At 40.0% G+C, this 25,325-nt stretch overlaps 1 protein-coding gene across 6 annotated transcripts in view; it reads right to left on the reverse strand.

The window, feature by feature from the left end:
- LOC140197677 (adhesion G protein-coupled receptor L3-like) overlaps nt 1-25,325 on the reverse strand; it is a 587,218-nt gene that overhangs the window by 81,709 nt on the left and 480,184 nt on the right. For all 6 annotated transcript variants that reach the window (XM_072257981.1, XM_072257983.1, XM_072257978.1 and 3 more), the window contains 5 exons: nt 24,206-24,379; nt 11,250-11,459; nt 7,019-7,239; nt 3,501-3,567; nt 2,251-2,342 (listed from right to left, as the gene is read on the reverse strand). In XM_072257981.1, the coding sequence (XP_072114082.1) occupies nt 2,251-2,342; nt 3,501-3,567; nt 7,019-7,239; nt 11,250-11,459; nt 24,206-24,379 (764 nt within the window). The remainder of the gene's footprint in view (nt 1-2,250; nt 2,343-3,500; nt 3,568-7,018; nt 7,240-11,249; nt 11,460-24,205; nt 24,380-25,325) is intronic.

A 25,325-nucleotide genomic window follows, 5' to 3' on the forward strand; every position in this document is an offset into this window, starting at 1 on the left:
CGGAGAAAATATGCATCTCCATATAGACAGCACCAGATATCAGGATTGATCCCAGGCTTCTGGCACAGTGAGGCAGTGAATCTAGTAACTGCCCCACTGGACATCACCTCCATAGTGGAAGAAAATCATGGAGTCTGCCATTCAATAGTTCACTCAATTTTTAAGCTTAACAGTCACTAAAGAAATGAGGCTGACTTCATGGCAGTTAAATTCCTTAACTTCCTACATGCGGTCATTAGCTAGAGTTGGGTTTCCTCTAATGTAAAAGCAGAATCAGAATCAGGTTTATTATCACTGGCATGTGTGTGAAATTTGTTAACTTAGCAGCAGCAGTTCGATGCAATACATAATATAACAGAGACAAAAAAAATAATAATAAAATAAAATTATAATAAACAAGTGAATCAATTACATATATTGAATAGATTTTTTTTAACGTGCAAAAACAGAAATACTGTATATTTTAAAAAAAGTGAGGTAGTGTCCAAGGGTTCCATATCAATTTAGGAATCAGATGGCAGAGGGGAAGAAGCTGTTCCTGAATCACTGAGTGTGAGCCTTCAGGCTTCTGTACCTCCTACCTGATGGTAACAGTGAGAAAAGGGCATGCCCTGGGTGCTGGAGGTCCTTAATAATGGACATTGCCTTTCTGAGACACCGCCCCCTAAAGATGTCCTGGGTACTTTGTAGGCTAGTGCCCAAGATGGAGCTGACTAGACTTACAACCTTCTGCAGCTTCTTGGTTGAAGGTGCAATCAATGCATCTGACAAGGTAAAGCAGGCCTATTATTTTGAATGAACATTAGGAAAGCTGAACCAGAAGTCATTTGTGGAAAAAGAATTGAAGAAAGCATACAAAAATATTTTCAGACCCAGAAATAAATTATTTTAATAATTTGCCAAATTATATTACAGACTAACAATATAGAACTGCCTTTAGGAGAACAGATATCTCAAAGAGAGATGCTGTCAATGGCTCAGTCTCATTTCTTTTTTATATTTTTGACTCAACTTTGCACAACCATAAACCAAGTAGATGCCCAAGGGAACCACTCCCACTCCTCACAACATCATGCACTGAAGATATCAATGGAGTCACAAGAGACTGCAGACATTGGAATCAAGAGAAACAAATAACCTGCTGGATGAACTCAGTGGGTCAACCAGCAGTGACCATGGGTAAAGATTTGTTCATATTTTGGGTTGAAACCCTGCATCAGGAAAAAGTCAAAATGGGCTCTTGACTGAATAATAAATCTATGTATTGAATCTAATACTGGCTTAGACTTTTAGCAAGACCACAGAAATTCTCAAAATTAAAACAAAAGCCAGCTCCAATAAGTGAATTTAACATTTGCTAATGCAGAGTCTCGACCTGATAAGTCGACAATGCCCTTTCCCTCACAGACGCTGTCTGGCTCATTGAGTTCCTCCAACAGTTTGTGTTTTGCTTCAGGTTCCAACATCTGTGTCTCTAAAACAAAAGCTATATGTGTATACACACACAAGCTTCACCTCCTATGTGCACTGTGGTCATATTAACATTCATGAAGCAGTGCTCGAAATGGACAACCATTTGCCATTTTCTATCCTACATTGTTACATGATTCAGAAAAACTAGAGACTCATGGAATGTGAATGTAGGCACTAGACAAAAGCCAGAATTCAACACTGTTTGTGCTCAAGACATTTCAATGCTGGAGATTTTTTTAGGTTCATTGTTCACTTGTTCTAATGGTGTGATTGGACTTAGGATTAGGAGTGAATAAAAAAAAAATCACAAATTAAATTACTTGGGACATAAATGATGCAAGTGTGGACTTTCTAATTCTTATCTTTCACATAAACACCAGGTTATAGATTGCACGTTACTGCTACAATTTTTAATGGCAAGGCAGCAGTGAGTACTGCTAGGGACAATACCATCAGCCCATACTGAAATGACACTGAAACAGTGCATCTGTCTTGTTCAAAACAGGTATAATAACCGAGCTGCAAATTGTATCTTCATTTTGTTTGAGGTGCTGTTTGTGAATGAGACTGGGATCCAGTTATGGAATTCTGAGATCTGATGGAATTGAAAGGGGGATTTGATCTGATATAACAGCAAAATAATTCTTGAATGAATAGCATGCTGCATCTTAGCACAATACAAATTGTCCAAATGATTATACAGCATTCAATTGTAGAGAAATGCAGAGGGAAAAATCTGGAAATTACAATTCAATCCCAAAATAGATGGAAACTTACTTGATATTGTCTAAACAGCTAGATTCTGGTTTCAGCACAGTTGTGTGATGGAACATCTTGTAAAGAGCAATCCCAAGAAATATCACGTTCAACTACAAAAAAAAGCAAAATAAGTTCTTTCAAGTTTCTGCAAAAGGTTTCCCACACACTATACAATGTCTGCCCTGCATGATTAGTTAATAGGCATCTGAATAGCACTGTGGTTGGGTTAGTTTACCTCATGAATATATTCGTTCTCAAGAAAAACTGAGAAGCTTAAGCTCCACATCACTCTTCTTGATCCAGTCACCACTTTTCCCCAAAAGTGAGATGACACTTGTTCCCACAGGGGCAATAGCAATGACTGATGGGCAATTAAGGGGTCGCTCTTGGTTCATAGATGCACTAGCACCTAGTCTCACCAAACCACCCAGCTCACCATGAGGCAAGGGCAGCTCACTGCTTCAGAGCAACTTCTGCTTATAAAGAAACTGTGTGTATATAGTTGAAAGGCTGAGCAAGTGAGAACTTTTTTCTTTGGAGCAAAGGAGTATGAGGTGATTTGACAGAGGGGTACAAGATGATAAGAGGCTTTTATAAGAGTGAACAGCCCGTGCATTTTCCCCTGGTCATGAGTGGCTAATAAGAGAGCATAATTTTAAGGTGGTTGGAGGAGAGCATATGGGTGATGTCAGAGGTAGGTTTTCATATTACAGAGAGTGGTGAATGCATTGAATGCACTGCCAGGGGTGGTGGTAGAGTCAGATCCATTGGAGACCTTTAAGAGACTATTAGGTAGATGCAGGGAAAAAAGATGAGCGATGTAGGCGAGAAATATTAGATTGATTCTGGAGAAGGTTAAAGGGTTGGAGCAACATCGTGGACTGAAGTTTCTGTACTGTGCCGTACTGTTCAATGTTCTATAATTAGGAGTAAAAAAATACGCAATTTGAATTTAGAGCTTGAAGAGATTATAATGAGTATAATGCAGTCTTGTGGGTTTAAGGAAACAACTGTTAAAACAGCTATTGTTCACAATTTTTAATTGACCATTTCTCTTCTAGTTATTCTTTTTAGACCTACTGCTACTCAAAACACTTTCACATTCATTTACTCTGCTGAAACTGTATAATTGGTTGTGGAGACTAAGTGAGTTAGGGATAAACATTCCTTATTAAAATGAGTGCTATAAATTAAGGGCAAACAACATAGGTCTAGTGAAAGTCCAGTTTAATGTCCTTGGAGGTGCTATGTTAATTAGCAGCACTTACCATAATAATCAAGGTGGCAGGGCCTATAAAGCTCCAGATGAAGTATGTGTCTAGCCTTAACCAACATCTGTAATGAAACACAGGGGACAACAGGCATTCAAGGTGAGTACAGACATATATCAATAGCAGTGGACTGACAGAGAGGAATGCATACTACAAAACAGGCCACAGAGAGTCAGAAATTATTACACCTTCATCCGTTTAATCCTTGAATTATAGCTCCAGCTTCTGAAAGCACAGTGATGGAAAGACCTGCTTAACACTTGGGATAGAAAGCAGAAATGTGGGACTTTTGCTACTTCCTCAGCTTCAGACAACCATGGAAACGGAAGTTTGACATTGATATTTCCCAGCTCACAGATTCCTTCATCACCCTTTTGACAAGAATTGTTTGACATTTATCTGACCAAAGCCATGGCTAATTCAAGGCAAAATAAAGAACATAGTATGAACTTTGAATAGCTGCAATGGCCAACTTTTAATTTTGTTAAAACAGTATCCTGTTAGATCAGGGATAATTCCTGGTTTGGGAACATTACAGAGTGCCGAGTCAGACTTACTACCTTCAAGTAAATTATTAATCATATCATTTCCTTCATGTTCAAAGAGATCAAATCTGCGGATTTCTTGAAAATTACCCCTTGTCCTCAATTTATGTGACGAGCACTGGAATAAAATGATATACTATGGGGAGATAAATCTAGCATGTGAATTCAATATTCAAACAGAATATACAATGAGCTCATTGATGGGCTGCTTACAGTTTTCCTCTGGGCCCTTCCATGAATAATCTAAATGATCAGTTTAAGAATCAACCACGCTGCCATCAGGCAGGAAGCACAGATACGGATGGTTCAACAGCTTCTTCCCCACTGCCACAGGTCCTTTCACTGACCTGATAAATCCTATGAAAACTTGGACTATATTTCTTCTTTGCTCTCTCTCGACTTGCACTAATGCTGTTATGTTTATTTTTTAATGTAGGTTACGTACAAATTGTTTGTCATGAGTCTACTCCTCCTCCTCCTCTTCTTCCTCCCTAGGTCCTGTGACACTCCCTCTTCCTTCGCACCCCTGCCCTCTTGGCCTCACTCCTCCTCATCGCCTGGTCCCCTCACCCTCCCTCATCCACCTCTCTAAAGATCAAGTCATCTCACAATCATTTCCCTGATTGATGAGGCTCCGAGCTCTTCCCTCACACCAACCTCTGACCTTGAGCTCTTTTCTGTGACTGAACCACTCCTCTCCGCCCCATCACTACCCTACCAAAATTCATTCCCTAACCAACACCCACTTTTTTTTTTGAACTGACCCCACTCCACTCCCCCGATCCTCTGTCCCCAGTGAGAAGGGACAGAACTGATTAGATTAAGGTGTAGGGGGCAATCTGAGTCAGGAAGTGACTGGTATCCTGACCTGTTGGATGGAGTGAAGTGAAACAAACGAACCTGAGTTGGTTCTCATCACAAAGTCAGGACATGCCCTTGAAAAAAAGCAACAAAAACTAGATTGGGCTGCAGGTGCCAAAAGTAGGTGAGATTCAGAAGGCATATTGTGAAACCTAATGTGGAACATATCCTGGTACATGCAAGTTCAACCTGCCAGAGTCACAAAATCATACAGCTGAGAAACAAGTTCTTCAGCCCACCATATTCGTGCCAACCATTATACATATTCACACCCATTCTATTTAGCTACATCGCGTTCTATGCCTTGGTGGTTCAAGGGCTTGTGGCCAAAACTGAGTGCAGTAAATTCCTGTTAAAGTCTTTACTGTAAAGCATACAATTAACACCTTCCTTACAGAAAACATGATTTTTATTTGTCTTGGTGCTGAGAAAGGCAGATTCAAGTGAATGAATTTCTGGGCCTTAGCAATCAATGACCTCTCTCATCACAGACTCGATCACATGGACAGCATTTGGAATAATTCGCACAGTTTTGGGCCCCATATTTAAGAAGGGATCTGCTGGCACTGGAGAGGGTGCTGACAAGAATGATCCCAGGAACAAAAGGCTCTGCATTTGATTGTTTCTTTGTCTCTGGACATGTAATCAATTGAGTCCACAAGAACGAAGGGGATCTCATTGAAACCTACTGGATACTGAATGACATGGACAGAGTTGCCTCTCTGACTGGAGACCTCTTACTAATGGTGGGCTGCAACGATTGCTGCTGGGTCTATTGTTCTTTCTCGCCTATATTAATGATAATGTGGTAAACTGGATCCACACATTTCTGGATGACACCAAGATTGGGGGCATAGTGTAGAGTGAGTAAACTATCAAAACTTGCAAAGTGATCAGGATCAGCAGGGAAAATGGATTGAAAAATGTCAGATGGAATTTGATGTATACAAATGTGAAGTGTTGCAATTTGGCAGGACAAACTAGGGTAAGGCTTGTACAATGACGGGTACTGGTAGGGCACTAATGTGTGCGGAGGAACAAAGGGACCTGGGAGTACAGATCCACAATTCCTCGGAAGTGACATCACAGGTAGGATAGGGTCATAGAGAGTTTTGGCACATTGGTCTTCATAAATCAGGGCACTGAATACAGGAGATGGGATGTTATTGATATCTTCCCAGTAGGTAGGTGACCAGTACTGCATCTACCTACAGGGAAGATATGAATAAGCAGAGAAAATTTACATGGATGTCATCAGGACTTAAGGATCTGAGTTTTAAGGAAAGGTTGAATAAGTTGGGACTTTATTTCCTTGAGTGCAGGAGAATAAGGGGAGATTTGACATAGAAAATTATGAGGGGTATAGATAGTATGAATGTACGCTTACTTTTCCACTTAGTTTGGGGGAATCCAGAACTAGAGGTTATAGTTTTAGGGTGAAAGGCGAATATTTAGAGTGAATATGAGAGGGAACTTCTTCACTCAGAGAATGGTGCGAGTGTAGAATTAGCTATCAGCAGAATTGTTAGATGGGGGTTCAGTTGTAACATTTAAGAAAGTTTGGACAGATAAGTAGATAAGAGCGGAATGGAGGGCTATGGTTTGGGTGCAGGAAGAGGGGACTAGGCAGAAAACCGGATCAGCCCAGGCTAGACGGGTCGAAGCGCCTGTTTCTGTGCTGTAGTACTCTATGACTCTGTAAAGACAAAGTCTAGGATTTGGCAGCACGGCCTCAGAAAAAGGAACATCCCTTGAAAGCTGAGAAGAAGAAGAAGTATTTCTTCAGCCAAAGGACAGTGAATCTATGAAATTCATTGCCACAGAGGGCCATGTCATTGGGTATAGATAAGGCAGAGATTCATAGGTTCTTAAGGTGGTGAAGGGTGAGAGGGAGAGGATGGGAGAATGGAGTTAAGTATAAGTGGCTTAATTTTGCTCATATAACTTAAAGTCTTATGGATTCAACTACATTTGTATATACTTCATGCTGATTGCTTCTGTTGGAATAATCAAAATGAAAATAATTTGAAGTATATTATCTGAAATTCCTGCATGAATTATTTCAATACTTCAGGTGTGGCATTCATAAATCTGAACCAGTAGACTCACGCTGTTGTCGTCCCGTAGCTCCGGTAATCCACAGCAGCTGAAACGGCGACAATGAGAGCTGGTACCCCATAGCCAACCAGGTAAAAGTATTTTCTGCGGGAGTGCTCACTTTCAAAGACCTCCACCAACATAATGTAGAGCTGAACACCTTCCAAAAACATCCAAGTGAACGCAGCCAGGAAGAAGAAGTGAAGCAAAGCTGCAAAAACAGCACAGGCAATCTGCAGGTAACAAAAAAAAGCAGATTAACACAATTTATTCTCTTGCTGCATAATCTCTGCAACGAACAACAAACTGCGTTTAAGAAAAATCTCGTTTTCTAGGAGATTGAGGCTAGATTTGAAGAAGATCAACATAAATGCAGAACATCAACTAAAATCCTCAAGTTACCACACTTGAATATTCAATAGGAGTACTAGTTCTTCAACACATAGAGGCATGGATTCAGGGAGTCATACAGCACAGAAACAGCCCCTTTGTGCCATCGAGTTCATGTCAAACCAATTTCCTATGTAACTTCATCCAAATTGTGGAGTTTGTCCTGTAGCCCTCAAAGCCTTTCCCATTCATGTACTGCACGTGAACTTGAAACATTGATTAGTTCAGCAAAGAGGCAGTGTGAAAATAGATGATTATTTAATTGTCTAAATAACAATTAAGCAACTCAAATGAAAGAGCAGGAAGACAACATGATGCCTTAGAAAGGAGCAGCTGAATTTGCTGATGCATACTTACTGCTTCTGAAGCAATGCACAGCTATTATCTTCCTTAAACTCACATGGACAAATTATTCTCTGCAAAGTTTTACGTCTGGTCAGAAACTGGCCGACTCACTTGAGCTTAATGGAACAACTATTGATGTCAGGTTTCACACAGTGTATGTTCTGGGCTTGCTACCTCAGTTCTTCATCCTGGGTCAAGTGGATTTGTCCAGTATTACCTCATGTGTTCTCTGTTTTGATCAACTGTAAGATGCATGGCACATGCAAGTGTTCTTTCAGGCACAGGTCAGCACACATCATAAAAAACAGTCGCTCATGTGTTATGTCAGTCAACACCTTTCGCTGCCTCAGTAAAGCAACCAACATAATGAAAAAAAACTCTCCCATTGTAAACATTCACTCTTCCCTTCCCTCCTATCAAGTAGGAGATCTAAAAGCCTGAGACTCTGTACTGCCAGGCTCAAGGACAGCTTTTATGCTATGAAATGAAACTACTGAAGGGAGATACCTCTTTATGGCCTTACACTTTATTTTCTGTCTGCACTGCACTTTTTCTGCAACTGGAACATTATATCCTGCATTCTGAAATTACTATTCACTTGTACAGATGTGATTAAATGATCTTAAGGGTAGAATACAAAAACAATGCTTTTTACTGTACCTCCATATATGTGACAATAGCAACCAACTTATCCATTTAGAATTGTGTTTTTTTTTTACTGAAACCACCTCATTCTTTGAAACTCATGAAAGTAGAGGTCCAGTCTGCTTAAATCTTTCCTCGTGACAAACCTGCCATTTCAGGAACCACAATACTGACCATACCTGCACCCCTCTGTCAGAGATATCTCTTTTGTATGATAAGAGATACCAGACATGTACAACTGAATCCTACACAGGGTAAACAAAATTATCACAATTCAGCTCACAACCCATCACTGCTACTTGCCACCATAAAGACATTACCTATTTCATGGATGGCCTTTTGGAACAACCAGTCATGCTGAGAATTATTAAACTTTTTTCCTGACCTAAATTACTTAAATATTGCAACACGCAGTCAGCCAAGGAAACTAGCACGATTTACCACATATATCGCAGTTAAAGAACCATCAATCATTCACTTAAGCACCAATTTGACTGTTAAGTAGACAGGCTGGAGAGTGATGAAGAATTATTGGTAAAAATTCAGCAGCTCAGAATTCCTTACCCAAAAAGAGATGAGATTTGGTTGAGGAGCAGTGGCAGAATGGTAAGAAACTACACTTCAATCAAAACTATTTTGAGCATTAATGCCCCTCAAAATAAGGTTAGAAATATGAGGAACATCACATATCTCAATGGATTTCCAGCATCTACAGCCTCGAGTCTCTAGAAATATGAAGAGTTGCAAAATTAACCTTGAAACTACTTAAAATCAAGTTAAAGTGCATGAACAAGCAATTTGCAGCTCATCTAAAATTTATCTTTTGAATACCTAAAGCTTCATTTTCCGCATGACAGAAGAACAGACTGCACAATAATAGTAACAATATAATCACTCCATGAAGAAATATAGAGCAAAAAATTCCTGTGGACTCACTAAGTAGGCATAATAACTGCACACTAATGGCTATTTCAGTTTCTAGCACTCTGCCTCAGATTTTGGAATTGTGAGTCCATTGAAAGAACCATGAATATTTCAATCATTGACATTTGGTGGCCAGAAGCAAATCCAGCTTTAGGAGGCTTAGCATGGAGAGATGACCATTGATTACAGGCTGAAGATTGAGGCATAAGGTTGGGTCAGCCACTCATCTGAGTGCCCAGGGATCAAAGCTTTTATCCCTAAAGATGAGGGTAAGAAATGGGAAGGGAAAAGTGGCAATGGTTGATGGTTAAGTTGCTAGTGGGGTATTAATGATCACAGACTTGGGTCATGCACGATTGGAAGACCCCAAAGTTCAGAAGATTGGTGATCATTCATGTGCAATCAGAACCAAGAAGCACAGTTCCAATTGAAGGCTATTTTCCAAAAAAAAGATGATTATTAGTATCAGCAAGAGGACATCTTCTCACCGGAGAATGACGGTGAGATTATGGACGAAGAAAGTTAACGTGTGTGGTTGTGATTAGTGGGACAACCTTGCCGATAAACTTCAAAAGGGATCGTGCGTTCTGTGTGGTGGAAATTGTATTAAATTCATAAGGATGAATTACATTGAAAAGTACCAGATTGAATTTCTGGAGTGATGGACTCGTGGTGGTTATGCTATTTCCCTCCTGGTAAAAACAACTTTTCTCCTGTAACTCAAGTAGAGTTACACAACTGAATTACTAATTACGAGCCAGGGATATATATGCATTGCAGTATTGCCTATTTTTCCTGGGTGTTGAATTTCTCGAGGCCAAGTACAGAAATGATTTACTATGGCTGATGGTCCTATACCCAACAGAAAATCATGATGGGTATAGAAGGGCTATCCAGTATTGAACAATGATGGAACTGGACCACATCCATGGACTTGTGATGAAACGAGCTCCTTATTTTCAGAGGTTGTACTTTCTACTGCTTCCCTAGGCTTAAATAATATCAGCAAATTTGTCCTAACATGTTTGCAAATCAAATTAACTAGTGCAACCCTCCCCCATCTTCTCTCCAATGCAAGACCAATTTGCTGTTCTTCCTTCCCCAGTTCTGATGAAGATCTTCAAGCATCCAAGCAAACGTTTTCCTATTCACAGATGCAGCCTGATACGCTGAATGCTTCCAAACATTTCTGCTTTTAATTTGAGTGGCACAGTATTGCAGTGCAGTGGTAAAGCCACTTGCTCACAGTACCAGAGACCTGGAATCTATCCTGACTACTGTCAGAAGTTTGCACGTTCTCACTGTAAACGTGTAGATTTCCTCTGGGTGCTCAATTTCCTCCCACATCTCAAAGAAATGGGGTGTTGAGAGGGTCAAGGTTAATATTCCACCGTAAATTGCCCCTAGTATGTTGATGAGTGGTAGAATCTGTGAAGAGTTGAAGAGAGTATGAAGAAGATAATGAATGAGATTAATATAGGATTAGTGCAAATGGTTGGTTGATGTGATCTATGGGGCCTTTTTCTGTGCTATATGTCTCTATGATTCTATTCCATGAATTCGTCTTGTTTGTCACAAACATTTTCTTTGAGTTCAATCCTGGATCCAAAGTGACTTTAGACAGGCTGACCATAGAGTCACAACAATTGATCTTGGTGGCCCTTGAAATTGGAAAGGCCTACAAATTCTCATCCTCAATGACAACAATTAAAAAATTTGCAGCTTAGCTAAATGTACGCACAGACCTGTCTAAAAAATCCTCAAGGGAAGAATAACTTATTATTATTTATAACTCAGGTGAAGAATGATAACCTGGATAAATTATCATTGGGCCACTTCAAGTGGAATAGATGCAAGCTTGAATGATAAAGGAAATTTTCCTCAGAAAAGTAGAATCCCGTGCTTGGAGTAATAACATAGGCAAACTAAACACACTCACCGGTTGGTCTGTACGATTGATTCCAATTAGGAAAAGGAGCTCAGCCACAAAGAGACTGATGCAGAGGTTTTTGTGAATAGTGTTTCGGTCACTCTGAAGTCCGTGGAAAAAACAAAAGGTGAAGATGCAGATCAGCAGGCAGACGAGGGATATCAGGATACCAACCCAGGTAATAACCTCCAGCAGCAGTTCATGCACAGGGTCACTAAACTGGAACACCAGAAGGAAATCATTAGACAGGATGCAAAAGCTTGTTACTCATTATAAGATTTTCACTGCAACCCAGTCAGAGAGACTTCACCAATAAATTAGCAGCCTCAAACCACAGTAATTAGATTTGATTGCAGGAAATAATTTACAGCACAAAGCATGTGCTTATTGGTTCCTACTGTTAAACATATTTTCTTCACTCAAACCAGTTGTTAATAAATTTTGCCCACATGTGCAGCATAGACCAACAGTCAGACAAGGTGGGAACTTATACCAGACAAAAGAGCCACTAATTAGCTGCAGTTAGTTATTGTAAGGTTTCATCTTCTATTTGTGAGGAGAAGCCTGTGTTCTAATAGAACTTCCGCCTTCCTGCTGGACGTCTTGAACCAATGGAGCTAGGGCTTTACCCTTTGGAGAGAAGGAGGATGAGAGGAGACATGATAGAGGTGTACAAGATAATAAGAGGAATAGACAGAGTGGATAACCAGCGCCTCTTCCCCGGGGCACCACTGCTCAATACAAGAGGACATGACTTTAAGGTAAGGGGTGGGAAGTTCAAGGGAGATATTAGAGGAAGGTTTTTTACTCAGAGAGTGATTGGTGCGTGGAATGCACTGCCTGAGTCAGTGGTGGAGGCAGATACACTCGTGAAGTTTAAGAGACTACTAGGCAGGTACATGGAGGAAATTAAGGTCGGGGGGTTATATGGGAGGCAGGGTTTGAGGGTCGGCACAACATTGTGGGCTGAAGGGCCTGTAATATGCTGCACTGTTCTGTTCAGTGGTGCAGATAGTAGAGCTACTGCCCCACAGCTCCCGTGACCCAAGTTCAGTCCTGACATCGGCTTCTGCACATGTGGAGCTTGAACGTTATTGTTATGACCCAATCAGTTTCCGCTGAGTGCTCCAGTTTCCTCACACATCCCAATGACGGGCAGGTTCAGAATTTACCAGGCTAGTGAAATTTGCACTTGGTGCATAGGTGAGAGGTGGAATGTGGGAGAAACCGATGGGAAAATATAAAAGTAATGCTGAGTTACTGCAAGTGGGTGTTTGATGGTCATTGTAGTTTTGTTGGGCTGAAGGGCCTGTTTTGTGCTGTATGTCTCTATGTCTTTAATTTACAACTACTCCTGTAGGGATTTTACATTTGTCTACATAACAACAAACTTCCTTTATTTTGGCAGACTGTGTGAATGAAATGGTTGGTCAAGGGTACAGAAAGCCTTTCGATGGTTTAGACACAATTCCGTGGTAGTATGCCCATTCTAAACAAGAATAAAAATTGTGGGTTCAACTCCAACTCCATCAGCTAATAACAGCTGAAGCAGATCATTTTAGCACGGATACATGTAGGAGTTCCTGAACATAAGTTGGTTGATGCTGCTCATAATTGCACTGATTACAATTTACAAAAGTATTTTTGGTTATCTGGTGCTAGGTCCATCTGAAGCTGGAAAATTAACCCTTTAGACTGTGTTACTTGGATGGACATCTGAATGCCACATCAAGGGTTCTTGAACAGCTACTTGTTAATCCTGCACCCCCAGATTTGGGAACAACTACTTTCCTACAACCATCAGGCTCTTGAACTGACCTGCATAATCCACTCCCTGCCACAGCAACAGAAAACAACAGACCACTTCTCACATTGTCTCTGATTGGGTTTTCTACACAATTTATTTTCTCTCTCTTCACTATCTTGTACAAGTTATGTGTAATTTACATCCTGTGTATTGGCTCTATCTAAATGTCTGTGATGTTGTTGCAAACAAGTTTTTCCTTGCAGCAGTACTTCATTGTACTCATTCACATGACAATAAACTCGACTTGGAGTTCTGTGTTATTGGGGATAATGTCATCAGGGTGAGAGTTTAAACAGAAACTTCATCTGCCCTCTGAGGGGACACAAAATGATATATTATCATTTCAGGAGGTCTGGTGGTTCCTGCACAAAATTTCTTTTTTGCCCATCACTACCAAAATAACAGTTGTATATATTACTGCTTGTAGGGTTTAGTTGCTTATAGTTAACACTATACTTCTAGAAACTGACTAAAAATATGATTTGTTATCTGTGAAGCACATTGATGCTGTATAAGGCAAAAGTGACACAATCATTTTGGCAGCAGCACCAGCAATAAAAGCTTTTCCCTTTGTGGCACAATTCCATCTGACTAGTTTGGTTGAAACTATCAAGACCGCCAGGAAGTTGCCAAGACCTAGCCTGCCTTCATGGCAAAATATGTAACCTCAGTCTGCCCTCGGTAATAAATGGCAAAAAAAAAAAAAATTCTGTCAGGAGCATGAAGGGTAAATGGGCACTGTCTGCAGGGTTGAGGCCCAACACGAGAGAGGCAAACCTGTGGAGGAAGAGAGTGGTCCAGTTAAGGTGGATGACATGGAATGTCAAGATGATTTCTTCAATACACAGATATATAAAATCTATTCAAAAAAGTCATTAAGACTTTGCTGAGGAGCTGAAGGTCTACTGTCAGGGTTGGTTGTGATGGATATGACACAATTTCTCCAACAGCTGTTGGAACACAGAATGTTGAACAAGTGAATGATAGAGACAGACCTGAAGTTCTGTTAGGCTGCCTTACACTGATTTATAAAGTCTGCAGTGGACCCTACTGCCTTCAAGAGACAGGATTGGATCCCTTGAAATTTTGGCCTGAAGAATATATTCATCATGCAAACTTAGAACAGTGTTTCAGTGCAGAAAGATTTTGGAAGTGCTGTTTTCAAGTAATGAGATTTAAGAGCTTGTCAAACATGAATGGACAGAATGTAAATCTCCAGCTGCCTTGTTCTAAGGTGATCATCTGTATTGGAGGACACTGGCTCAAGATTATTTGTAACACTGAGCCACTCTACAGAGCGGACCTGGCTACCTAAATGGTTCATATAATAAAATCCCTCTGGCTATAATGGGAAAGTAAAATTATCCCATTATAATCTTCCATAAACCATGTGGGATTATTCTGCACTAATGATATTCCAATAACTTATCTCAATCAATGTAATTTACTACAACTACTTCCAAATGTCAATGACATGGTTTCCATTTTATGATGACATAAAACAATACCTACATGATAAAGAGAGCAAGTATATGGAAATAAAAATGCCACATTACAATCTGTGGTTGAAAGGTGCCCATAAGCAGGATAAATCTTACTCTTGCGGTTTTGAAACAAGTTATGTATCTTGGAAGTGAATGGTAACTTTGCAACCACCTGTAATCAAAACTGTCTTCGGTTGCTTTACCTTAGATAAGCAGCACCACCGAATGTTTCTTTCAGTTATAACCTATCCCAGGTAGACTGGTAAACCCCTACAATTAGCAAATCACAGCTTCAATGCCAAGCTCTCTGACATGATGAGTTGCCTCTTTTTTTTAGACTTTGGGGTTCTTCACATTATTAATGGATTCTGTGGTACACACATAACAGACCAGGATGGGAAACTGCCAACTCCACTGCTCAAACTCAATCCGAGCTATTTAAAAACCCATCACAACCCCAAAACTTTCAAACTGCTTGAGGATCCATTACCGTAACATCGCGAGTTACCTCATCTAAGACCAATGCGTTGGTGGCATGGTAGAGCAGTAGTTAGCACAACGCTTTACAGCACCAGCAACTTGGGTTTAATTCCTAACACTGCCTGTAAGGAGTTTATATGTTCTCCTCGTGACCACGTAGGTTTTCTCTGGGTGCTCCAGCTTGCACCCACAGTCCAAACATGTACCGGTCAGTAGGACAATTGGTCATTGCAAACTGTCCCGTGGTTCAGTTAGGGTGAAATTGGGGGCTGCTGGGTGGTGCAGCTCAAAGAGTCAAAGGACTTACTCTGCACTGTATCTCAATTCAATAAAATAAAAATAATAAAATTCTCTCCTACATAGCCCTCCAATTTTCTTTCATCCATGTGCCTGTCAAAGAATCTCTTAAATGTCCCTAATGTACCTGCCTCTATCACCAACCCTGGCAGTGTTTTCCACCAACTTACAACTCACTGTGTTAAAAAAAAACAACTACTTCTGACATCCCCTCTACACTCTCCTCAAATCACGGTAAAATTATGCCTCGTATTAGTCATTTCCATCCTGAGGGAAAAAAGTCTCTGGCTATTCATTCTATCTATGCCTCTTATATTATACACTTCTATCAAGTTATCTCTCATCCTCCTTTCCAAAGAGGAAAGCCCAAGCTCACTCAACCTATCCTCATAAAACATGCTCTCTAATCAAGGCAGCATCCCGGTAAGACTTCTCTGCACCTTCTTTATAGCTTCCACGTCCTTCCTATAATGATGTGACGAGAACTGAGCACAATACTTACAGTGTGAATAATGGAGTAACACAATTCACCAGAATGACAACAAAGTGCTCTGGGCAGGATTCTGTACGTTTGTGGATACTCTACTTTCTAACAGTACAGTTGGGGATGCCGAGTTTCATTCACTGTGTTCCTCTTAACAGTCAATCATCAGGAAGACCAGTGTAATATAAAGCTGACAAAAACAGCAACCAAAGGCTTTTGATTTTACACTTCCAACTGAATGCCAACTTCAAACAGCTATGTGTTGAAAATTTGTGACACATTTTATTATTCATAAATGAAGCTATCAAAATGTTAAATCAAAGTAATAGTTCAACATCCAGTTTAGTTGGTTAAAATTCTATGGCTTGTATATACATATCCCGCTTGGTGGTGCAATAATATCAGCGCTGGACTCCGGAGCGAAGGTTCCCGAGTTCAAATCCACGCTGGGTTGAGCGTTGAGCTAGCAACTTGGCCTCATAAAAACAAGAATAGCTAGCTGGAAACACCATCAAAAGACGGTGCCCCGATAACTCCACTGCCGAGTTAAGGGATATTCTTCTTCTTGTATGTACATCACAGTGATTTAAATGCCATTGCCAAGAGTTAGGACAGAAAGAACAAGAAAAATCTATTAAAAGTTTAAGGAACTGACAGCCTATGATAAGAAATAATTAAAGCCCAGCTTTAATCAGGAAAAACAATTGCCCCACAATCTTTCCACAAGGAGAAGAATGCTTGTAAACCTTGATTCTCCAACCAAATAGAACCATGCAATGGAAAGGTATAATCATCTCATATATAAACCCTGAGGCAGGCAACACCCACCATCTAGACATGGCCTCTTCTCATTGCTACCATGAGGCAGGAAGTACAGGAGCATGAAGACTCACAGCTCAAGGTTCAACAACAGCTTTTTCCATCTGCCATCAGGTTCAAGAACCAACACGAAAATCCCTAATTCCACTTCACACTATAGTTCCCTCAACTTGCATTAATGTTGTTTATTTTTATTTTGTCATGCAAGTTATGTATAATTTATGTTAATTTAATCTATGTAATTAATATTTGTCATGTTTGCAACATATTGCACTGCTGCTGCCAAAAGCTAATTTATTCCTTGGGTATATTTGAGAGCAAGAACTTTTTCCTGCTCTATACTTGCAACATTTCCTTTCAGATTTAAAATACTGTTGTGCTCTGCATCACAAAGTTCCAGCATTGCCCTGTTTCACTTCATATCCCTCACTTTATATGTCCTCCAGACAGATCAGCTGCAATTAATGTCTCGTCTGACATGTCAACCATTTCAACTTGGTCGCCAGCCAATCACAGACACTCCCCTTGTTGTCTCCATCCTTCACCCCTTCTTCACAACTTAAATATAACTATTTTCTATGTCGTAGTTATGCTGAAAGGTCATTAATATTAATATGTTAACTGGTACTCTCTCCATAGACACTGTGGTTGTATTTTCTGTTTCCTTTTCAGATTTTCATTATCTGTAGTTTTTTGCACGTTAAGTATCTTGTGCCATTGTCAATTTCATATCTCTTCAAAGACAAAAAATAGAGAAAACAGATTATTCAAGTGTCTCAAAACCCAAATGAGATTTTTTTTTGCCTTTTTTTGAGAATTTATAAGGACAATGTTGATGAGCAAAGGGAACTTTGATCATTGAAACTAGACAGAGATTTTAATCTAGTTCAGGGCAATCTGCATATTGTAGAATTCAAGAGGGGGTTCAATGCATTATGCTGGGAGAGAATGTGTGTTACATATTCAGTGCCTTTCAGAGTTTCTTATTAATGACAATGCAAAGGCCAGCCCATCAAGTATGGTTTTATAGTGCCAATTTAAATTGACTGCAATTTTTTTCAGGGTGCAAAGATCAGAAATTCGGGCAGAGTGAGAACTCAAGTGCAGTGGTGCTGCTTCATACCTTCAATACATGATTGCCTTTGTTGTATTCAGCCAACAGAAATTTAAACTTTATTTAGTGCTTACAATATTCCAGTGTTTTTTTTTGTAAACCTAACAGATGTAAAGATAGGTTTCAGAAATATAGATTAATTAACACTTAGCAGATAGAAAATGCTTAAAAAAACAAATATTGTGACTTCAATCACAAATATTTAAATATATCACAGAAGATTGGATGTGACAATGAACAATTAATGTTCTATTATTACAAGATGTCAGGGTTGGAAGGATACCTGGAAACTGTATCAGAATTTTCAGTATACATGCTGAGGTATGTTGGATTGCGGAAACGGAGTTGCTTACAATACAGTGTATTTGTGAAGGCGATCCGGGATATAACGTTGCAAGAGATACAACTTTGAGTTTTGTCAAACAGATTTGAAATTCATCTGCCTGAACAAAAGTGACAAAAGACTGGGGACGTGCACTTGGCCACAGTACCGTAGTACAGTAGGCGTTTCAGAAGCCATAGTGAAATGTATTATGTTCAGAGAAACTGATTCTGTTCTATAGCAGCCAGAAGAATCTGAATGACTGTGTATCCTGCTCTGTGTCAGGGTTAAGGACACCTAGAAATTGGAATGCTAGCATTCAGTTATCATGGCCTAACCAGCAACCAATGAAACAAGTCTGTTGTGAAATATGAGGTAACTGTCTACATTGAACGACAGAGGTAAAAAAAAACGAGTTACTATTTAAACCCACGTGCAAATTGGTGTAAGGTTAAACAGATCACAGTGCAGAAAGCAAAGCTTGAAGTGTGGTGACAGAGAATCAGCTTCCAATAGATTCAGCAGAGACATGTGATGCATGGGAGAGAATGAGCTCCTCTGTTAGGAGTACTGCAGACTATTTCAGTCCCCTTGCCCATAAAAGGATATATTATCACTGGAGGCAGATTCACCAAGCTAACCCCGGAAATGGGAGCATTGTCCTATCAAAAGAGGTTACTCAGGTTGGGTTTGTATTCTTTGGAGTTTAAAGAAAGAGGAGTGACCTCTTTGAAACACACAAATCACTCAGGGACTTTATAGGATTGATATCAATACGTTTATATTAATTGCAGAATATTAAATGAGGGACACAATTTCAAGGTATGCTCCTGGCCATTTGTAGAAACTTATCACATTGACATTGGTGAATCTCTAGAACGTTGCGCTTTGCTCTTCAGAAGTATTTAAAGTGTGAGTTCTTGAAAGACTGGGGTTTTGAAGGCTCCAGTTGTAAATTAGTTGTAAAGAGTTCTTGAAAATGCATCTGTTGGTTGTAAAATCAGTTGAGAGTAGTAGTGAGTGAAGTTATCTATGCTGGTTCAGGAGCCTGCTGGTTGCAGAGTAAAATAACCATTCCTCAACCTGGTGGTGTGGGACCTAAGAATTCTGTACCTCCTGCCCAATAGCAGCAGCAAGGAGGAGGCAAGGCCTGGATGGTGGGGGCCTCCGATGATGGATGTCACTTACTTGTAGCAGTGCTCCATGTAAATGTACTCAATAGTGGGGAGAGTTTTCCCTGTAATGGACTGGGGTGAATTCATCACTTTCTGTAGTCTTTTCTGTTCCTGGGCATTGGTGTTTCCATGCCAGGTCATGATTTAGGATGCTATAGACATTTGTCAAAAATTCTTTTTAATGTTTGAAGCATTCATGAGGCATTGTGAGAAAAACCTAGATCTAATACTGTCATTAAGCTGACAAGTTTGCAAGGTGACCAGCTGAGAAAGAACTAAATATTTTGGGCTGCTTGACAATTTGGTAATGTGGGCAGAGTGGCAAGGAGTGTGAAAATGCTGACTGACTTTTGCAAATTATTGCTATAACAAGGTTAACATTACATTCTGGCAATATTATCTGTCTTCTGCACAATGCTACTTCAGTGCTTTGAAGGTCATACTGCAATTTTGATAGGACCTCATTAATGAAACCAAAACGAATTCTCATGGTTAGGAATACTTTGCCAAGAATGGCCCTTAGAGGATAGATTTCACATTGAGTGTAAGATGTACAAAATCTGAATAAGAGCGTTAAACTTAAATTAATCCAATTATGTATGGATAAGTGGGAAGTTGGATAAAGTAGACTGTTAAATTAGATGATTAGATTGGTAAGAAAGCATTTAAAAATACTTCATAATTTTCAAGGATTGTAATGTCCCCTCTCATCTCCTGAAATAAAAATGTAATTGGCAGAAATATGAAGAATAACACCATGAGATTCAGAATCTTTGCAGAACTGTCACTCCTGCATCATTGTCATGCTGATCACTGGGAAGTGAGTCAAAGTTCTGTGAATTCTTTCCACGGCAGCTGCAGTACTGGGGCAGAAGAGGCTGTTGTGGGTGGGACAAATAGTGTGGGAATGATTGGATTTGGACAGCAGCTAATGAGTCCTAGTCACAGTGCACAGTGGAGTGGTCCAAGGGCCGGTGAGTGTCGAATGCCAGTCAAATATGATTTAAAAATAAAAGGTTGCAATCAGCAAAAGCAGACTTGAATGAACCATTTAACGTCAAGAACGAGGCTGGCAGATGCTGTATGCAAGAATGTAACACTGCAGACCCCCCCCCCCCCCATGCTATCACTTTAAACTTCCTAAACCAGTACAATCTGCTCCTCATTTTATTAAGAGTTAGTAACAATGGTGCAGGTTTTCACCAGAAGTGGGGAGTGAAATGTTGTTCATGATCCCTGACAAGAATAACATGTGAATGACACTGAGAAGCATCCAATGGAAGAATCTGTATCAACTCCCCAACAATCACTAAGTCATCTTGAAATGATCAATTGTATGACCTAACATATACAAAGCAGCTTTTATTTTTTTAAAAAATGCATTTAAAACACATGTAAATGGATCCAATTTTCATGCTATACCACAGCAAAGAAAGCAATCCTTCCATAGTGTTCTACAGAAATGATGGGTGGTGAATGAATGGACAAAATTTTTAAAGGTATGAGAATAGTAGCAGGTTGAATGTAAGGGAAAAATTGAAAAAAATGGTTAAAGTTAGAAATTTGAATGCAAGTGCACACTGACAAGAGAAAATGGATGTCAGAGCTTTTAGATCTAGGTAAGGTGAAAGAAAGCAACAAAAATTAACATTCACCCCTTACACGCTGGGGCGGAGATTAATGAAGAGTCATAAAATGGAAGAAATATTAATGCACTTTGTTTTTTAAGCACAGTTGACATAGTAGATGACCTGGTGTTATATTCAAAATTCCTTGAAATCTGGGAAGATCTAAATGGATTGGAAAACAGCAGACGTAGCACCGTGATTTGAGAAAGGAGAGAGGTTAGAAATTATAAACTATAAGTCGGTAGTTCAATCATCAGGAAATTGCTGGAATCATTATTAAGGAAGTGATAACAGGACATTTAGCATAATAAGATTAGGCAGAAATAGCATGGTTTTTCTGAAAGCGAAGTCATGTTTAACAAATTTATTCAAATTCTCTAAGGATGTAACTAAGGATAAGAGCACATAAGACGGAATCGACAGATGAAGGGTATTTGTATTTTCAAAAGGCCACATTAAAGATGACTGTACAAAACAAAGGCTCATGGGATTGAAATAATAAATTAGCACAGACAGAGAATTAGCACACTGGCAGAAAACAGGCAGCAGGAATAAATGGGTCATTTACAAGTTGGCAAGCTCTTGCTGGTGAAATGCCTCAGGGATCCGTGCTGGGGGCGCAGCTATTGACAATGTATATTAACAACTTTAGATGAAGGGGCTCAGTGTAATATATCCAATTCTGCTGATGAAATAAAGATAGATAGGGAATAAGTTATTATGAGGATACAATAGCGTTCTGCAGTGAGTGGCCAAATTGATGACAGATGGGGCGTAGTATTAAGAAATCAGAGGTTACCACTTCGAGTAAGATAACATTAAGTACAAGAGTGTTTTAATTGTGTGAGACCATTAATCTGTGCATTCATAGAGACATGGATGTCCTTGTGAGAAGTTTAATTTGGCTTGAGAACTCTGTATAGTGTAGGTCTCTTAACTTAAGGAAAGACATACTTGAATTAGAAGCAATACAGGAAAGATTCTCTACTGTAGATCATGAAGAACAGCCTCAAACCCACTGACATTCTATGCCTCCCACTGTTGCAGGAAAGCAGTCAGTATAAATCAAGGAACCCTCCTTCCTCAGTCATTCTCTCTTCTCACCCCTCCCATCAGGCAGCAGGTACAAAAGTTTGAAAGCATTTGGCTTAATTACAGGTTCTGTCCAACTATTTTAAGACTCTTGAATAGACCTCGCATATGGTAAAGATGAATTTCCGATCTTTCAATCTAGCATGCCACGGTCCTTGCACATGGTTTATCAACCTGCACTGGACTGTCACTGTAACTTTAATACTATATTGTGTAATCTGTTTTCTTTTTATGAACCGGTTACACTTATGTATGGCACAATCTATCTGGGTGGCAGGCAAACAAAGGTTTTTCACTTCAGAACATAGAAGATAGAACAGTGCAGCACAGAACAGGCCCCTTGGCCCACGATGTTGTGCTGAACCAGCTAAGGAGCAAATCAAAAACACCCAAACACTAATCCTTCCTATTGACACAATGTCCATATCCCTCCGTCTCATGACTCAAGACAATAAACCAATACTCTGTGGTATAAAGGGGGATGTAATTCAGATATTCTAAGACTCTGGATTTTAGAAGAGTGAGAGATGTTCTTGCCAGGGAGATGGTTGAGAACTTTTCCCTGACTGGAGCTCTAGAAAGAGGGACAGTGAAATCAGAAAGAACTTCAACTATCAGATGGTCGTGGGACTTAGGAGTCCGTCACAGAAAAATTGTGGAGTTATAATCAACAAATATATCCAAAACCGGAAGAGATTTTTGGACCATGAGGAAGCAAAGGATTATGCAGATTGGATGCTTGAGGTCACACTTAACACCAGGCATTACCTGGTAGAACAGAGGAGCAAGTTGATGGAATAATTGCTGGTTCTCAAACTCACTTGTATTATACAATCCCCTTCATTTGAAGAATTAATATGTTCCCATGATGCATAGTCACACACCTACAACATATTCTTGGTGAATTCATTTCTTTTCACCATGCCGTTAACATCATATGCCTAGAATCACTTGTGTGATGACCCACTGTTTAATAGCACAGCATGTAATGCTTCTGTCTCATAGCTTGAGCAATCCAGGTTCAATTGTGACCTCCACTGCCATCTGTGTGGAGTTTTCATGTTCTTTCTGCGATTGTGAACGTTCCCCTGAACCCCCTACTCTTGGTGGTACAGTTTCCCAGCTAAGGCCAATTTGTCACAGGCACATCCCTCCACACCACATCTACATCCCTCCACATGTATCTACATAGAAGCATAGAACATTACAGCACAGAAACAGGCCTTTTGGCCTTTCTTGGCTGTGCCGAACCATTTTTCTGCCTAGTCCCACTGACCTGCACCTGGACCATATCCCTCCATACAGCTCTCATCCATGTACCTGTCCAAGTTTTTCTTAAATGTTAAAAGTGATCCCGCATTTACCACTTCATCTGGCAGCGCATACCACACTCCCACCACTCTCTGTGTGAAGAAGCACCCCCCCCAAGTTCCCTTTAAACTTTCCCCCCCTCACCCTTAACCCATGTCCTCTGTTTTTTTTCTCCCCTAGCCTCAGTGAAAAAAGCTTGCTTGCATTCACTCTATCTATACCCATCATAATTTTATATACCCCTGTCAAATCTCCCCTCATTCTTTTACGTTCCAGGAGATAAAGTCCGAACCTATTCAACCTTTCTCTGTAACTCAGTTTCTCAAGTCCCGGCAACATCCTTGTAAAACTTCTCTGCACTCTTTCAACCTTATTAATACCCTTCCTGTAATTTGGTAACCAATACTGCACACAACACTCCAAATTCAGCCTCACAAATGCCTTATACAGGAGACATTGCCATAACATCCCAGTGTCATCAAAGATCCCTGCTCTTTCTCTCACAGATATGATCAGGAAGGGGGTACAGATGCTCAAAGTCCTATACCACTAGGTTCAAGATTAGCTAATTTCCCTTCAATCATTCAGTTCTTGAACCAACCACACCTTTGCAGCAAAATGGACACTTTCTTTGTTCTAATTATGTTCTTTTTTTAAGTGTATATAATTTGTTTTATTTATGTTTTATTGTGAATGTTGCTCATATGATGCTATATACCTGTGAAGTTGCTGCAAGTAAGCTCTTCATTACACCTGTGCATACATGTACGTGAGCATATGGTAATAAACTTGACTTTTGACTTTGCCAGTCAGTCTGGACTTGATAGGCTGAATGGCCTACTTCTGTACCCTGCTCTGTAATTTCCCTAGATTATAAAAGTAGAGACAGATTTGCTCATCATAGTATCATTCAATGCTGAGGGACTTAAACACACCACCCTAAACTGCTTACCTTTACGTCTTTGTGTGCCATGAGGACAGCGAAGTTTGTCAGATGATTGCAGGAGCACGTGGTGTGAGTTCTGTTCGATCCCAGCATTCTGCAGCCTTGTGTGGACCAGTACCCTGTCATTGTCCGTTTAGAGTAGCTCCAGAAAGAACAGTTTGGATTAAAATTGTTTTGGAGCTGAAACAAAAAGAAACATAATCTTTTAAACTATAGTTAGCATAATCTCTCTCTCTCACTTCCCAAAGCTGGCCAACACTATTTGTTACCCTAGTCAAGAAGCAATCTGCTATATGTCACGTACTCCATGTAGAAGTTGTATTCAGATAGCTACTGTACCAAGATCTCTCTTTGATTAATTTCAATGCAGAACTAAAATCAACTCTGACAACCATCTGCTTCATTTGCAATTCAATAATTACTGCCAATCATACAGTATTAATCCACAAGCTTCTAAATCTGAGTCTTTATATCCAGATGTTCAACTTCCTCTTTGAGAGACTAGTAATAACGTCTCCTCCTCACTTGATAATCAACACAGGCACACCTCAAGAATGTACGCTTAACCCACTACTCTAATCTCTCTATATTTATGACTGCATGGCTCAGCGCCCTCAAATACCATCCATAAATTTGCACATGTTACTACTGCTGTTGGTAAAATCTCAAACGGCATCAAGGAGTGAGATAGATCGGCAGGTAGACTGATGTTGCAGGAAAAGGTAAGTCAGGAGAACACACATCAACGCTCATTGAGGGGTCTGTGGTGGAAAGCATGAGCAGCTTCAAGTTCCTGAGCGTCAACTCTCAGAGGATCTGTCTTGGGCTCAACACATCGATGCAATCAACGAGAAAGTACAGCAGCGGCTCTGTTTTGTTGGGAGTTTGAGAAGATCTGGTTTGTCACCAAAATCTCTTATAATTTTCTATAGCTCTACAGTAGACAGCATTCCGGCTGGTTTCATCACAATCTAGTATAGAGCCTCCAATGCACAGAACTACAAGAGGCAACAGACAGATGTAGATTCAGCAATCTCTAACATGGGCACAACCCTCTCCATAATCGAGAATATCACACAAGAGGCAGCACCTCAGGAAAGCAGTAACCATCAGCAAGGATTCTCAT

This window comes from Mobula birostris, chromosome 5, assembly GCF_030028105.1.
Source record: "Mobula birostris isolate sMobBir1 chromosome 5, sMobBir1.hap1, whole genome shotgun sequence".
NCBI lineage: Eukaryota > Metazoa > Chordata > Chondrichthyes > Myliobatiformes > Myliobatidae > Mobula > Mobula birostris.